General features: G+C 39.3%; 1 protein-coding gene across 2 annotated transcripts in view; it reads left to right on the forward strand.

The window, feature by feature from the left end:
• Positions 1-18,493, forward strand: part of ANKRD12 (ankyrin repeat domain 12) — a 98,224-nt gene that overhangs the window by 12,019 nt on the left and 67,712 nt on the right. Inside the window, exons 2-3 of one of the 2 annotated variants that reach the window (XM_049769946.1) lie at positions 4,042-4,189; positions 16,998-17,066. In XM_049769946.1, the coding sequence (XP_049625903.1) occupies positions 4,042-4,189; positions 16,998-17,066 (217 nt within the window). The remainder of the gene's footprint in view (positions 1-4,041; positions 4,190-16,997; positions 17,067-18,493) is intronic. The other variant, XM_049769947.1, reaches the window with a different exon arrangement.

The following is an 18,493-nucleotide window of genomic DNA, read 5'->3' on the forward strand; positions in this document are numbered from 1 at the left end:
TAGGGATGTGTAGAAAACTTGTATTATTTTAGATTTTTTCTCTTTTGCTTGTACATATAATCACCCAGATATAAGGAAGAACTTGACTTCTTTCACATCTTCTTTCACATCACATTAGTTCACATGCCTTTCCTGTGGATCAAAGATGGTTTCCATCTAATCTACAGCACCGTCTATGATTCATTTCTTTAATTTCTATGGCCTGGGTTACAGCTCAGCAGTAAAACACTTGCTTGTTTCAGACCCTGGTTTAGAGATAGGACATGGAGAGCAAAGTCCAGAGTAAACTCTTAAATATATGTTCACCAGGTGATGCTCATTTGTTCACCACAACATTCATTTAATAGAGCTATCTATTTTGCTTCCTTTCATTTTACTATTTGGTTGATATTTTTTTTACCAATAGTCTGGATGTGGGGTTTTCACCCTCTGTATCAAGACATAATCAATACTTTTTGATACCGAAGGAGCTGACTTTCCTTTTCTACCCTCATCTACTTGTAAATCAAGTACTAACCAGGGAATGAACATGATTTGAGGCAGGAAAACTTCCCATTGCTCAGCTTTTTTTTTTCTTTTAAGAAAATGTTCCTCGGGGCCCGGAGAGATAGCACAATGGTGTTTGCCTTGCAAGCAGCCAATCCAGGACCAAAGGTGGTTGGTTTGAATTCCAGTGTCCCATATGGTCCCCCGTGCCTGCCAGGAGCTATTTCTGAGCAGCCAGCCAGGAGTAACCCCTGAGCACTGCCAGGTGTGGCCCAAAAACTAAAAGAAAAGAAAATGTTTCTCATTTTGTTATGTTCAATTTCTACAGTCTTGAAATAATTGGTAGATGGGGAAAGAAGTTGTCAGGAATAAAAAGGTGTCCTCCATACCCTCATTTTATCTTTTGGGGGAGGTGGAGTTTGGACTACAGTGGTGGTGCTCCAGGCTTACTTATGGCTCTGTGCTAAGGACCATCGTGGAGACTCAAACTGGAGTCATTGGTGAGCAAGATAAACAACTCCTTAACTTCTACCTCTGGCCCTCCCTCCAAAACATTTTAATGTGTAAAATGTAATGAGTGTTATTTTAAAAGTCCAACAGGGCCTGGAGCTACTGAAAATTCACTTAACTAGCTTGAGAGCCTTCATAAAAGTGTGATATATGTGGGTTTTTCTTCTTTTTCAGGTTTCTAGCAGTACCCAGAACTTGCTCCTACCTCTGCTTGGAAACCACACCTAGCAGTGCTGGGGATCAGTCACATACAAGACAAGCACCTTAAATTCTTGTACTGCCTGTTTGGCCCCAAAAGTATGATTTCATAAATGTGTAGTAACAAGATGAAAGCAAATAATCTTCACTACTGTGTTCTATTGAAAATGTTGTTTATGTAATTTAATAATACTATGAAAATATAGATTCATAAAATGGGGCTAGAGATATAATACAAAAGTTAAGGTGTTCACCTTACATGTGGCTGATGGTCGTTCAATACCTGACACTCCATATGCTCCGCTGTAGTCTCTGCCAGGACTGACAACTGAGCTGAGTGCCAGGAATAAGTCCTACGCAGAGTTTATAAATAGGAAAAATAAATACAAACCAAAATACCAACTTTTGGATTACTAAAGGAATATATTAACTATACTCAGTTTCTGTTTAAATATTTCCAAGATCACATTTTTGGGTAGTGGTCAAATCTCTTCTGAGACAGTATGCATAATGGTACTTTCGTATTTGATGATTTTCAAGCAATGTGACATTAGAAGCTGTTGTTAAGCATAATTTTTTCATTTGAGGGATTAGTTTGTTCACTTGCATTTTGTTTTGGTTTGTTTGTTTTTGGCCACACCCTGTGACACTCAGGGGTTACTCCTGGCTATGTGCTCAGAAATCACTCTTGGCTTGGGGACCATATGGGATTCTGGGGGATCCAACCCTGGTTCGTCCTAGGTTAGCTAATGCAAGGCAAGTGAACAGCCCTTGTTCACTTGCATTTTAAGGGCTATAATTTCCATTCCAAGTTTCTTGCTGTATCTCCTATTAAAGTTTGAAAAGGAGAATAGAATAAAAAACGTATGATCAGGGGCCAGAGCGCTGGCGCAAGTGGTAAAGACGTCTGCCTTGCCCACGCTAGCCTAGGACGGACAGACCATGGTTCAATCCCCTGGCATCCCATATGGTCCTCCAAGACAGGGGCGATTTTTGAGCACATAGCCAGGAGTAACCCTTGAGTGGCCCCAAAACAAAAAAGGCATGATCATATTACGGATCTATAACTTCTAGCAATGTTCAGGAGTTAACTCCTCCCTCTATACGCAGGAATTATTCCTGGTGATGCACAGGGGACCATGTGGATTTCTGGGGATCAAACTTGGGTTGGCTGCAAGTATCCTACCTCTGTACTATTTCTCCATCTCCTATAATGCATATTTTTCTGATTGTCTTTTCTTAGTGATTAGTCATGAAGCCAGCTTCTAACTTTTGCTCTTTGTCTCTATAAAATGTTAAGAAATTAGTATACAATTATTCTGAAGAGATACGACAGCTGGTAGTATGCCTTACACACTGCTGGTGGTCAGTCTTACACACAGCTAATGTAGGTTCAGTCCTCAACACTGTAAAATTAAAATAACCACAAGTGCTGAGACCACCCCAGGAACCATGTTACTAGCCCCTCAGGCGGATGGTTCTGATGAAGCAGGGTAGCAGCAGAGAAATAATATCAAGCCAATTAGTTGAAGATTCATCCGAGTCCATCTGCTTTTATTTCATAGCCTTTCTGCCATGTGCTCTCTCTTTACCTAGCTGCCTATGCACCCTCTCCAAGCTAGCACTGCCTTCTCTAGCTTCCAGAACCAAATCTACCAGGATGTCGGAACATCCTGTAATCCAGATGGGCTTTTACAGACCAAAAGAAGAGTTTGGGGAAAAGGTAGTTGAGGAACACTTTTGTTTAGGACTGTTAGTATCATCTTACACTCCACACTTCTATATGGTCTCTTGAGTGTCTCCAGGAGTGATACCCAAGTACTGCCTAGTGTGACTCACAAGCAAACTAACATGCAATAAAGAATACAGAGTCAGAGAGAACTAAATGAGCTGAGTGTGTTCTTTTCAACATGAAAGCCTGGGTTCAATCACCAGCATCTCATGGTCCCCTGAGCATGGTGTGGCCTCAAAACAAAATAGTGAATACTGTATATTTGTGTTTGGGGCCCACACCCATAGTATTAGAGATTATCCCTGGCTCTGCACTCAGGGATCTTTAGGGCTTTGGGGAAATATGAGGTGCCAGGGATTGAATTCCAGTCAGCTGTGTGCAAAGCAGGCATATTACCTTCTTCGTTTTCTCTCTGGCCTGAATATTGTATTTTGAGTAACATTTCAAGATCCCCTCTTAAAATGTATGTAGGTCTGTCACATTATTTTTCTCTTCTTTTATATTTCCTTTATTAGACTTAGTAATCATTTTATTGGTCATTTTGAATCACTTTTGGTTTTATTTGTAAGTTCTACTTTTAAAAATGAATGTACTTTTTGGGTCCAGAGTGGCTATTAAATGGGCATGGTGCTTACTTTGCAGGAAGCTGACTCAGGTTCACTCCTGGCAGGTTTGGGGAACCACATAGGTTGCTGGAGATTAAACCTGAGTTAGTTGCATGCAAGGCAATTACTCTACCCGCTATGCTATCGCTCCAGCCCCTATTTAACTTGTTTTAACTTAATGCAGAATCTTTTTTCATTCAGGTATATAGTTTTTCATTGGTATTAAAGTTTTGAATATAGACATAGAACATTATTCAATTATTTTATCATAGTGTTAAAAAATTCTGTTTAGGGGGCTATAGCTAATCACTTCCAATTCCCAATTATTACCACCTCCGTCTATCTGCTTACAGTGGGAATATAAAACAAGTTAGGAAATGTGTTGAAATTGAGTTTTTAGTATATTAAATACAATAATTATATTATTGTACTTTCCTATTTTATGTTGAAATTTTTTCTCATTGCTTAAATAATAGTGTAGTAAATTTGTTCATATTTTATATTTTTCAGAGTAAAGACAAGATTGCATCCTATAACAAAACTCCAAAAATTGATCGAAGTGATGTGGGGAAGGAAATGAAAGAGAAATCATCCATGAAACGTAAACTTCCTTTTACCATTAGCCCATCAAGAAATGAAGATCGAGATTCAGACACAGGTAGAATAAATTACTGTTTTGGGTAAAATGTATGATTTTCTGCTCATGTCATTGTTCTTAACCCTAGATGATATAGAAATATTTTTCTTTCAGTATTTCAACTTTATAATCATCTTTCTCATCCACATATGATCTAATTAGAGATTAAACAGTTTGCATTTTCCCCCACTTTGTACTTTTTTTTTTACTGCAAGTCTCTTACGTTCTCAGAACTTTATTTCTCAGAGAACATTCCAGTAACAAAAATTCTCTTGTTGATAGCATAAGATATGGAAAATTGGGGCTGGAGAGATAGCACACCAGTAGGGCATTTGCCTTACACACAGCCGACACAAGACAGACCTGGGTTCAATTCCCAGCATCCTATATGGTCTCCTACGCCTGCCAGGAGTGATTTCTGAGCCCAGAATAATTCCTGAATGCTACCAGGTGTGGCCCAAAAATAAAAATTAAAAAAAAAAAAAAAAAAGAAACAATAAAAAGATATGGAAAATTTGAAGGAAAATGGAGTGTTTTTTTTGTTTTGTTTTCAGAAACATTAGTAAGCTTGCCAAAGAAAAGAGAATTTAAGGACTTTAGAATCAAAAATAAATTACATATTCCCCAAAATACTTCTATTCACATATTTTTTTCTCAAAAGTCTTTATATATCAAAAATGATTCTGATATCAATCTCAGTTACTAATATTAGAACCTATACCACAGTCTACTAAATAATCAGGTGTGTTTTAGCCTTGATTTAAGCATTTCTTGAAACTAATTCAAACTTGAACATTGGTTATTTAAGAATTTTATAGCTTGCATGAAATAATAATGGACTTAAGATAAAAACATAAAATATTAAGTTGAGGGTTGCTGCTATGTGCTCTGAACATGGCAGACATTGTGAACTCTTACCTTCTCTCTTGTCCTGTATCCTGGACTTTGGTCATTCCCATCCAGAGTGTTCCTTACGGGCACTTCTTCAGAGGTGAGCTATCCCACCAGAAAGGGCAGAGCCAGCGAAGCCCGATCTCTCCACATTGCTTAGCGGTCACACGCATCTAATCTAGCCAATGACCCCCATAATAACGTGTAAAAAAAAAAAAAAGCGGGCCCGGAGAGACAGCACAGCGGTGTTTGCCTTGCAAGCAGCCCATCCAGGACCAAAGGTGGTTGGTTCGAATCCTGGTGTCCCATATAGTCCCCTGTGCCTGCCAGGAGCTATTTCTGAGCAGACAGCCAGGAGTAACCCCTGAGCAAGGCCAGGTGTGGCCCAAAACCAAAAAAAAAAAAAGCACACTACAAGCGTGACAATGAGGAAACAAAGCAGGCCAACACAATGCATAGAGAATGATGATGGCAGCTCTGATGATCTGAAAACTACCAAGCACCTAGTTAGCCTCTCAGATAAGGAGTTTAGAGAAGAACTATGGAGGATGTTTATAGAACTAAAAGAAAGCATAGATCAAGTTGAACGAACCACAAATAAGAATCAAGAGGATATGAAGATAGAAATCAGAAAACTTCAAACTGGAATGACAAGACTGAAAAACTCAGTAGACGAAATGAAAACCTCAATGGAAAGCCTCTTCAAAAGGGTAACAGCATCTAGGATAGAATCGTGAGCTGGAAGATGAGATGTATAAACTTCATAAAACAGAAGAGATTGGAAAAAAGCCTTAAAGCAAATGATCAAACAATGGAAAAAATCCTCAAAGACTGTGAACAGATAACAACAGAAGTCTTTGATAAATTCAACAGAAACAACATAAGAATTATTAGAGTCCCAGAGACCCAGGAAGAAAATCTCCAGGAAGAATCAATAGCAAAAGACGACATTGCAGAGAAACCCCCAGAGCTAAAGACTGCATGCAACCAAATCCTTCTTGCCTGAAAATTACAGCTAAAAGTGACCCAAAGAAAAACACTCCAAGACCCTAGTAACAGTGATGAATCACACAGATAGGGACAGAATACTGAAAGCAGCAAGATCAAAAAAGGAAAATTACATTCAAAGGAGCATCCTTAAGATTTACAGCAGATGAGGCCGGAGAGGTGGCACAAGCAGTAGTTGTTTGCCTTACACATGCTGACCTAGGACAGACTGCAATTTGATTCCCCGGCATCCAATATGATCCCCCAAACCGGGAGCAATTTCTGAGCACATAATCAGGAGTAACTCCTGAGCATCACCGGTTGTGGCCCCCCCCAAAAAAAATTTACAGCAAATGTGTCACAAGAAACTCTCAAGACCAGAAGGCAGTGGTGAAATATAGTAATCAAACTCAATGAAATGAATGCTTTGCCTAGAATACTGCACCCAGCCAGGCTCACTTTCAGGTTTGAAGAAAGTATACATAGCTTCACGGATAAACAACAGCTCAGAAACTGTACAGACTCAAAACCATCCTTAAATGATAAACTGAAAGGTCTCCTTTAAGACAAGACTGACAGACACATCAAACTTCTACACAAAGATGGCACTAAATCCCATGACAATTATCTCTCTCAATATCAGTGGACTAAATGCACCAGTTAAGAGACACAGAGTGGCAAAATGGATCAAAAAGCTGAATCTAACATTCTGCTGCCTACAAGAAACACATCTGAATAGTCAGAACAAACAGACTCAAAATCAGCAGTTGAAGGAAAATCATCTAAGCAAACAACTTCCTTGTAAAGCTGGCATGGCCATATTAATATCAGATGACACAAACTTAAGACTCAGAAAAGGGCCAAAGACAGACACTTCATAAAAATATAGAGATATTAACAACAGGAAGAAATCACACTCCTAAACATGTAAGCACCAAGTGAGAGACCAGCAAAATATTTAATAGTTGTTGACAAAACTGAAAGATGACATCAATTGCAATACAGTAATAGTGGGAGAACTCAACACCTCCCTATTACTCCATGAAAGGTCAACCAGGCTGTAACCCAACAAGAATATACTAGCTCTGAAAAGGAAATGGAAGAAAGTGGACTAGCAGATTTATATAGGGCACTCTATTCCCAGAAAACTGGATAGGACTGGAGCAATAGTGCAGCGGTAGGGCAGTTGCCTAGAACGGACCTGGGTTTGATCCCCCAGTGTCCCGTTATGATCCCCAAGCCAAGAGTGATTTCTGAGCACATAGCCAGGAGTAACCCCCGAACATCACTGGGTGTGGCCAAAAACCAAAAATATTAGAAAACTGGATACACATTCTTTTCCAGTGCATGTGGGTCATTCTCCAGGATAGACTGTCTGGCCCATACAACACATCTCCATAAAGACAAGAGGATAGAAATTGTGTAGACTACTTTCTCAGATCACAAGACACTGAAATTAGAAGTGAATTACAAAGGAACACAGAAGAAAAACTTCTAACACCTGGAAATTAAACAACACACTACTGAACAACCAGTGGGTCAGAGAGGAAATCAAAACATTCCTAGAAACAAATGCCAATGAAGACACAAATTATCAGAATGTATGGGATACAGCAAAAGTGGTACTAAGTGGAAAATTTATAGCTTTGTAAGCACTTGTTAGGAAGAAGTGGTCTACATAAATAGCTTCATGACACAGCTTATAAAATTAGAAAACGTTCAACAAAAGGAACCAAAAATTGGTAGGCAGAAGGAAATAAAAATGCTTACAGCAGAAATCAATGAAGTGGAAATTCAAAAAACAATTCCAGAGATCATCGAAAGCAAAAGTTGGTTCTTTGAAAAAATAATGTTGATAAACCAGTAGCAAAACTCACAGAGAGAGAAACTTATACTGGATTAGAAATTAAAAGGGGAAGATCACTACAGGTACTGCAGAGATGCTAATCTGAGATGGTAAAATCTGATGGTAATCTGAGACTACTTTGAGAAACTATTCCACTAAATGTGACCCTTTACTACTGAGAAAATCAAAATGGTCATCAAAAGTCTTCCCAAAAACATAAGGCCAGGCCCAGATGAATTTACTAATGAATTATTTCAAACCTTTTTAGAGGAACTACTACACACACCCTGGGGAGTTACCCACAGTTTATTCACATCTGGACAAATACCGTGATGGTGATGGGGAAAAAAGAAGAAAAGTAGATGGAGAATAGAATGCCCAATGAAGCCCAACGAGAAGCTGGTTTTTAAATCTCCTGCATTTGAACTGTTTCATGTTATATCTTAATCCTAGTTGCATTGCTGATTTAAATGTTTTATAGTTTTTCCTAATTGCATAATGTTTTATGTTGTATCTAAATGTAGTAGCCTGTTTTCAAACTATTTTTTGCCCCAAATCAAAACAAAACAATTTCTAGCTTTAGCTAAGAGAGATAGCACAATGAACAAAGAGACCTATTTAAAGTCTATACTGAATGGGGCTGGAGAGATAGCATGGAGGTAGGGCATTTGCCTTGCATGCAGAAGGTTGGTGGTTCGAATCCCGGCATCCCATATGGTCCCCTGAGTCTGCCAGAAGCGATTTCTGAGTGTAGAGCCAGGAGTAATCTCCCCTCACCCTCAAAAAAGAAAGGCTTTTGAAATACATGTGGTTAACATAGCTTTAGAATTTCATTTTGAAATTGAATTTCAGTATAGACTTTGTTTTGGGGCCACGCCATCAGCACTCAGGGGTTACTCCTGGCTCTATACTCAGAAATCGCTCTTGGCAGGCTCAGGGGACTATATGGGATGCCGGGATTCGAACCACCATCCTTCAGCATGCAAGGCAAACGCCCTACCTCAATGCTATCTCTCCGGCCCCATTCGGTATAGACTTTAAATAGGTCTCCCTTTGTTCATTGTGCTATCTCTCTTAGCTAAAGTTCGAAATTGTTTTGTTTTGATTTGAGGCCTTACCCAGCAAAGCTCAGGGACTATTTCTTGTTCTGTGTTCAGATCATACATGTCCCTGGGGGTGTAATTAAGTGCTTCACTTTAGGTATTGTGTCTCCAACCTTAGGGGTTATTCCTGGCAATGTGCTCAGAAATTGTTCCTGGCGTGGGGTACCATATGGGACGCCAGGGTCAAACTGCGATCAGTCCTAGATCATCTGCGTGCAAGGCAAATATTCTACCACTGTGCCACTGCTTTCGGCCCCTTCCTTTCCGTTTTTAAATGTAATTACACAGGCTTTATTCTCCAGTGATAATGATACTCCTACTTGTAATTGAAGTAGGTGAAGGAAGGAGTTTAGATACATTGAACGAAGTCAGAATTTTTTAGAAATAAGGTGTGAATATAATAAACCTCATGTGAGTACTTTTCATTATTCTAAGAAATTGATTTTTAGTTAAAATAAAAGTAAAAATTTAATGTTACTAAGGAAGAGGTATATTTTGGACACTGAATAAATTATTTAATTTATATTTTGTTAATTTGATCAAAGTTTACGCTACTTCAGTTTTTCCTAATTGGAATTTAGTGAGATGTTGCAGCTCTTAAGACTTTAATTTAAAAATCTCATGTTGAGTTACTACTCTGTTTATCAACAGAGATAGTATGGCAGATAGGAGGTTTGTGTTATACACAGCTTCCCTAAGTTTGACTCCCAGCATCCCATATGGTCCCACAAGCCTTGCCAGGCATGATCTTTGAGTGCAGAACTGGGAGTTAGTCCTGAGAATCTCCAGACATGGCCCAAGAACCAAAAGGAAAAATAAGGGGTGGGAAGACAAAAGAAAACTTTCTCATTCACAAAATAGAATTTCTTATTTGCTGTGGCCGGAGAGATGGCGCAGCAGTAGGGCTTTTGCCTTGCATGAGGCTGACCCAGAATGGACCGAGGTTCTTATCCTTCGGCATCCCATATGGTCCCCCAAGCCAGGAGCGATTTCTGAGCACATATCCAGGAGTAACCCCTGAGCATCACTGGGTGTGGCCCACCCCCCCAAAAAAACGTCTTATTTGCAGTTTAACTATCTTATTTTTCCCCCCGTTTGTTTTTAGTAAGCAAACAATATTGTCTACAATTATTAAAGGAAAAACTAGTCAATAATAAAAGAGCGGCTGTTTGCATAAGCGCATCACAGGAAAATGTAAAGAAAAACTTCTAACCTAAACACAGGGTGCCCCTTCCTTAATATAAATGAATGATTTTTTTTGATTTTTGGGTCACACCCGGCAGCGCTTAGGGTTTACTCCTGGCTCTGTGATCAGAAATCGCTCCTGGCAGGCTCGGGGGATCATATGGGATGCTGGGATTACTACTGGCTCTGTGATCAGAAATCACTCCTGGCAGGCTCGGGGGATCATATGGGATGCTGGGATTCGAACCACCTTCCTTTTGCGTGCAGGACAAACGCCCTACCTCCATATTATCTCTCTAGCCCCATATCATTTTACTTTAGCACTTATATTTAGCTTTTACTTTCTACTTTCCCTAGTCTTAACTTGAACCTATGATAGGATGAATTATTAAAATTGTAATGACGGGGCCGGCGAGGTGGCACTAAAGGTAAGGTGTCTGCCTTGCAAGCGCTAGCCAAGGAAGGACTGCGGTTCGATCCCCCGACATCCCATATGGTCCCCCCACGCCAGGGGCGATTTCTGAGCGCATAGCCAGGAGTAACCTCTGAGCATCAAATGAGAGTGGCCCGAAAAACCAAAAATAATAATAATAATAATAATAATAATTGTAATGACAGTAAATCAGTATTGAGACTTTGAAGGCTGATAGACCAGCATTTAATTACTTCCTCAGTGCTCTTACTAATCAGAACCAAAAATTTGAGGGGTTTTGTTTGTTTTTGAGATTACATCTGGCAGTTCTCAGTGCTGCTTCTACCTCTGCTTGGGGCCTCATATGCCGAGGACTGGAATCTGAAAATTTGTACTCAGTCCGTTGAGTTCTGTTTCTAGCCCTTGAGTATTTTTTTCAATAAACCCCTATTTCTTCCTCTTTAAAGGTACACATACTGATACTAACTTCAAAGAATGGTTACTGATAAATAATAAAATGTAATTTTAGGTCGTTGTTTATTTACTAAATAGAAGTATTACATTGGCTGAAATAGATAGGAATGTTTTGTTTTGTTTTTTTGTTTTTATTTTTGGATCACTCGGCAGCACTCAGGTGTTACTCCTAGCTCTACGCTCAGAAATCGCTCCTGACAGGCTCGGGGGACCATATGTGACTCCGGGATTCGAACCACCATCCTTCTGTGCCTAAGGCAAACGCCTTACCGCTGTGCTATCTCTCCGGCCCCTATAGGAATGTTTTTGAATATCATAAGTTAAGCATAGACTTCTAGATTTACTATAGCTGTTGAGTAATACCATGTGGACTCTTCATATCTCTGCCCTGTCGCTCTTAATTCATGTGTTGACTTTGCCCTTAAGTATTTTGCTTTATAGTCACAATACAATTTTTTTTTTATTTTCTGGCCGAATATAGTAGGGAAAACGTAAGTATTTTTCTGCCATAAAAATTTTTGCATGTTACTGATTCTACAAGCCTCCTTAGGAATGTACATCTGTATTTTATTGGTTAGATTATCCTTTTTATAGGAGACTCCAAAAATGCAAATACTTTTAGCTGGCCATATTGTCACCATAATCAACATTGTAATACCACTGATCCTGCTGATATTTTCTGGTCACTTAAAATATTAATAATCACTATATAAAGTGTTATTTCCAGGGACCGGGAAGGTGGCGCTAGAGGTAAGGTGTCTACCTTGCAAGCGCTAGCGTAGGATGGACTGCGGTTCGATCCCCCGGCATCCCATATGGTCCCCCCAAGCCAGGAGCGATTTCTGAGCACATAGCCAGGAGTAACCCCTGAGCGTCAAACGGGTGTGGCCCCCCCCCCCAAAAAATGTTATTTCCAAAGAAAGCAGTCTTCTGACATCAAAGTATTAGACTGCTTTCTTGAAGCCATATGTGAGAATTATTTTAGTATGAGTTATGCCAGCAAAGAACTATCTTTGAAAATTGTATTTTTATTATACCTTGAGGTTGTTGTTGTTTTTTTTTTTTTTTTTTTTATGATTTAGTGCCATGCGCTATTCATACAGTGATGTTTTTTCGAAATAACACCTTGTTACAAAATTGCAGTGTGTTCCTTTAACTCAAATAGCATGGTGTGTGCACATTTGGCTTTTTTTTTTTTTTTTTTTTTTTTTTGGGTTTTTTTTTTTTCCTGGTTTACTAGACAAGCTGTTTTTGTAGAGCAGGGGTGGTGAACAAGTTCGACACAAAGAGCCAAAATTTTAAACTGTGGGAGTCAGAGAGCCACACCATGCAGTGTGACCTGCCAAAACAGACTAAACACTCACACAAAAGCATATGATTTTAACAATAATATATTAAACACGTATTGCATATTGCATTTTGCTATTTTGAGTGAGGGTAAATATCCTGCATTGATGGTGAGGGTGTGTTGCATCCTCCACACTAAGAACTAAAGGCTAGATGTGACACAACATGTGACACACGGGTCCCCCGCTGCTGGCCCGTGCAGTTGTTTCCAAGGAATGGGAGACAGGAGGATGCAGCCTGGGGACGGGACTACGCGCTTGGAGGTCTCTTCTCAGAGGTCCCTCCTCAGAAGCAGCAGAACAAAATTCAAACTTAGCAAAGAGCCACAGTATACAAAATAATAAGAGGCAAAGAGCCGCATTCATTTTGTCTGGGACCCACATGCGGCTCCAGAACTGCGTGTTCGCCACCTCTGCTATAGAGGAAAAACCAGTAGTACTCTGTTTTTTTGGTTAGGTGGTCATACCCAGAGGTGTTCAGGATACTGAGCTCTGTGCTCAAGGATCACTCCTGGTTTTCTTGGGATACCATCTGAAGTGCTGGGAGCTTGACCCTGGATCAGCTGTCTGCAAGGCAAACACCCTATCCATGTGTACTCTTGTTCTGGCTTAGTAGTACTTTATTCTCTTTGTTTAATTTTTTTAATTTTACTTCATTTTTATTTGAATCAAATAGAAGAATACTTTTTCTACTTTAAAAATTGTCATAGTAAGCATTACTTGCTTTTATTTTTACTTGAGTAAGTAATGAGATCTGAAAAAATCCAGACACATTGCTTCTAAAGTCAATGGTGGCATCTCTGGTAGCCAGTTTTTGAAATTCTGTTTTTCTAAGATTTTTGTTCTTTGTTTTTGTTGTTTTGTTGGTGACACCCAGTGACGCTCAGGAGTTACTCCTGGCAGGGGATTAAAGCAAGGTCCGTCCTAGGCTAGTGCTGGCAAGGCTCCATGCCTTGCCACTCTGGTCTCTTGACTTTAGTTAACATTTAAGGTTTACATTAATAGGGTGCAGGCAGTTTTGAGAAGCAGATTTTGTTTGAAAAATAAATATTTAGTGGCTAGAAGAATCAATAAAAATCAGTTTTTGCTAAATAAGGATGGTCATTTTTTTTGGGGGGGGGTCACACCCAGCAGTGCTCAGGGGTTTTTCCTGGCTCCGTGCTCAGAAATTGCTCCTGGCAGGCACGGGGGACCATATGGGACGCTGGGATTCGAACCGATGACCTCCATGCTATCTGGTCATTTTTTGTTTATTTTATTGCTATGTTTATGGATCATTACCAGCAGTGCTCAGGGCTAACTTTCTGACTCTGTGCCCTGATGCACAAGACAGTGCTCAGGGGATTAATTTTGGTGTCAGGGGTTAAACTTGGATTGGCTTCATTTAAGACAAGCACCTTAAACCTGTATTATCTCTCCAGCTTCTCTTAGTAATTTTTATGGATTTTAATTATTCATCCCCATTCTTTCCCTCTGATATTTTATTTAAATTTTTTCAATTATGTCACAAGACACTTTAGGTATTAAATTATTTTTATTTTCTTGTAACAGAAATCAGAGTGTTAACTTTAAAATGTGTGGGCTTTTTTTATTACTATTTTGGATTGAGGGCCACGTCCTGCTATCCTCAGGGCTTGCTCCTGCCTCTGTGCTCAGAATTCACTTTTGGCAGTGGTCAGGGGACTGTAGATGATACTAGGGGTTGAACTGGAATAGAAATTGTATAAGCAAATGCCTCTTAACCCCTCTACTATCTATTGCCCCTAAAATATTTTGTTTGTTTGTTTGTTTTGTTTTTGGATCACAAAAGCAGCGCTCAGGGGTTACTCCTGGCTCTACACTCAGAAATTGCTTCTGGCAGGCTCCGGGGACCATATAGGATGCTGGGATTCGAACCACCATCCTTCTGCTTGCAAGGCAAAAGCCCTACCTCCATGCTCTCCCCCCGGCCCCTAAAATTAGATTTTTAAAACTGTATTGCTTGGGGCCAGCGAGGTGGCGCTAGAGGTAAGGTGTCTGCCTTGCAAGCACTAGCCAAGGAAGGACCGCGATTCGATCCCCCGGCGTCCCATATGGTCCCCCCACGCCAGGGGCAATTTCTGAGCGCTTAGCCAGGAGTAACCCCTGAGCATCAAACGGTGTGGCCTGAAAAACCAAAAAAAAAAAAAAAAATGTATTGCTTATCTGTCCTCATAATAAAAAAACATCAAGGAAAAAAATTGGCTCTGTTCTGTACTGTCTTGCCAAAAAACTCTCACAGGTTGCATTAATCTCATAGTTTTAGAGTGCATAAAAGGTAAAAGTACTTGAATAATAGGACAAAATGTAAGAAATTTTTATTTTTCAAACTTTAAATTTTTGGGGGAGGCAACTCCCAGCAGTTCTCAGGGGTTATTCCTGGCTCTGTGCTCAGGGGTCATTCCTGACGGTGTTTAGGGAACCACATGGAATGCCAACATGGGTTGGCCATGTGCAAGGCAAACACCCTACCTGCTGTGTTATCTATCCAACCTCTTTTAATTAAATTCTTCCACATTCAAATGCTCCCCATATGAACAATCATTTTTGGAGGTGGAGCTCAGGGGTTACTCCTGGCCTCCTGTCTCAGCAGTCAAATTACTGCTGGTGGCTTGGATTGGGATGCTGGGGATCGAACCCAGATCAGCCACGTGAACATCCACCCACTGTGTTTCGCTCTGGTCCCTATATGAACATTCTTACTTGAATAAAACTAAACGGTTTTTAGATTCATATTGTATTGATTACTTTCAAAGGAAGATATAAACTGTTATACCACCGCACCTTATTTTATTGAATATAATTCAAAGTTCTGTTTATCCATTTTCCTTTAAATAGATATGATGTTTTGGTACAACTATGGTAGTCATTTTTGCTTTGTAATGTATGGAAGCTATTTTACATTTTTAATAAAATATTAAATATAATATATAAAATTCTGTTAGATATGTTTAGTTTTGAAACATTTCTTGAATGACTTGTCATATGGCCTGTTTACCCACTTGGTTTAGAATTAAAATATCATTTTTATTAATAAATTGCTCTCAGTTTAGTTAGCCTATTATTAGAAAACTTAGGTTTATCTTTATATTTTCAAATACTATGATTTAGGGATTTTTTTATTCTTATATTTTAATTCATGAATAGTATTTATAAGATCCATGAAATTGGGATGGATAGTACAGTGGATAAGGCCTTTGTAATGTATGTAGTTGACCTGAGTTCAGTCCCCAGCACCCCATATTTCCTTAAGTCTGCCTGAAGTAATTCCTGAGTTAGGTGTGATTAATGAACTAATGAACTAGAAACTAGATGTAACTAATGAACAGCTGTGTGTGGCCCCAAAACAAACAAAACCAAAAATAAAAGGAAACATCTTGGAAAGAAAAGTATGTCAATAAATTGAGAAAATAAAGAACCAAATAGTTATAAAATGCTTATTATTTATGTAGTATTTGCTCTGGCCATATTGCCAGCTATCTCTTGTTTCTGTGATGAATTTTTGTTCTGTTGTTTATTTTGTTTTTGGACCACAACTCGCACTGCTCGGGTTACTCCTGGCTCTTTACTCAGGATCACTGTTGACTGCTGGGGGCACTACATGGCATGCTGTGGATCATACCCGGGTCAGCAAGTGCAAAGCAAGCTCCTTACCTACTGTACTGTCTCTCTAGCCTTTCTGTCATAAATTAATTTTAATTTTAGTTTTGGACCACATCCAGCTTGGTGCTCAGGGCATATTCCTTGTGCTGTCCTGAGGAGCCTGAACTTGGAGCTCCCACATGCAGAACATGTTACTATCATTTTTTTTAGCTCTCCCCAACCAGAATTTTATTTTCTTACTTTAATTAAAGTTATTTGGGGAGGTTGGGTTTGGGCCACACCTGGTGACGCTTAAGGGTCACTCCTGGCTATGCGCTCAGAAATCGTTCCTGGCTTGAGGGACCATCTGGGACATCAGGAATCAAACCAAGGTCTGTCCTGGATCAGCCATGTGCAAGGCAAACTCCCTACCACTGCGCTATCGCTCCAGCCCCTAGTTGAAGAATTTTGATTTGATTCAGACTGCTTCTTTTTTAAGAGGCCTTTAGTAAGGGACCAGCATTGTAATTCATATAATTTAAAATGTGTTATAATCTATAGATGAGTTTAAAAGTGAGTACAAAATATTCTATTCTAGTTTTGACATGAAACAAAAAGGGTGATTCAATTACACTTTTCAGTTTTTCTAAAGATTAATTTTAAACAGAACAAGTAGTGATGGAGTCTTTCATCATTTTTCTGATGGAAAAAGTAGCCTCAAAAATGTTTTATTAGCATCAGTAATAACTATTATAAACTACCTAATTATTTTTTTAATTTTTTTATTTCAATTAAAGAAACTAAAATCGTAGGTATTGGCCAAACCTGTGTTTTAACTGTACTTTTGGCTTTACCTTAAAAATAATCTGGAAAAACAGTGATATATTATTGACTGTTAGTGGTCTCCTAAAAATGTTGGTTTGTTGAATTCTGCTTTTCCCTTCGTGTGCTTTTTTCTTTTCTCCTGTCTCTTCTCATTCTGTAGATTCAGATCCAGGACATACAAGTGAAAATTGGGGGGAGAGACTTATATCTTCTTACAGGACATATTCAGGTAATTAGATTATCAATCAGGTGCTCCTCTTTAGCCAGTGGTCTCTGTCACATTTACAGTTACCTTGCTATAAATAACTTTTACAGCATCCAAATATCTTTTGTAATTGAAGTACATAAGTGACATAAAATTTTCTAGATTTTAAGTATAACATGCATTATTTTCAGCATATGCCATACATGAGCTTTATAAGCAAGACTAATATATATCACCAGGATATTATATAGCACAAAGTGGGGGACACTAATTTTATAGAAAACCTCCTGAAATTCAGCCTCTGCTATTGTGCATTGCAGTGACGATTATGAGAAGATAACCAAAGGCTTTAGACTCTTTAGCAGTATACCGTTCACAAAGGTGATACACCAGGTATATTGATTTCAATATATTATCAGCTAATTCTTTGTCATGCTAATTTTTTGAGTGGATGTCACACCTAGTGGCTCTAAGGGGTTACTCCACCCCGTCCATGCTCAGGGACCACCTTTTGTGAGACTTGGAGGACCAAATGTATTGCTAGGGATCCAACCTCCTTATCTGAGTGCAAAGCAAGCACTTTAACCACTGTACTGTCTTCTTTGGCTCTGTGCAATGCTTTTTTCTAAAAGCATATTTAAAGGTTTTAAAAGTCATGTTGAATTTAAGAGTAAATTGAGGGCTCAAAGATAGATCTCACTCTTAGCATTTGCCAGGCCCCAACTGCAGTCTCTAGCTTAGCATGGTCCCTTGGTCACTGTTAGATGTTTCCCTGATGGACCTGGAGAACCTCATGACCAGGTCAAGGACTGCCAAGAGTGATCTTTCCGGAAAAATGAAATACCAAATTACTTTGGGAAAGGATATTATAATTTACTGAGCTGAAATCTGTTTTTATTGATGAGAGCAGCTGTTACGATTAATTGCCCCAGCAAGAAGAATGCAAAAGAATGTACACAGATAACTGCCATTTGATTTGGTTTTTGATTGTTTTTGTTTTGTTTTGTGCCCACATCCATCATGCTCAGGACTTACCTATGACTTTGTGCTCAGGATCACTCCTGACAGGCATGAAGGGATTTAACGTAGGTCAGCTGCATGCAAGGCAAACTCCCTATCTGCTGTACTATTGCTCCTCTAGTCCCAGATACTATTGTTTGAATGAAGTGTAAATGTTCTCTCTGATAGAGATAACTATTGACATTGTTTTTTGTTTGTTTTTGAGTCACACCCAGTGGCTCTCAGGGGTTACTCCTGGTTTTGAGCTCAGAGGACCATCTGGGATGCCAGAGATCAAACCGGGTCAGTAGAGTGCAGGGCAAATGCCCCACCCACTGTACTATTGGTTTGGCCTAACTGTTGACATTTTTAATGACCATTTTTTTTTGGGGGGGGGCCACACCCGTTTGACGCTCAGGGGTTACTCCTGGCTATGCACTCAGAAATCGCCC

Source organism: Suncus etruscus, chromosome 3 (genome assembly GCF_024139225.1).
Source record: "Suncus etruscus isolate mSunEtr1 chromosome 3, mSunEtr1.pri.cur, whole genome shotgun sequence".
NCBI classification, from domain to species: Eukaryota; Metazoa; Chordata; class Mammalia; order Eulipotyphla; family Soricidae; genus Suncus; species Suncus etruscus.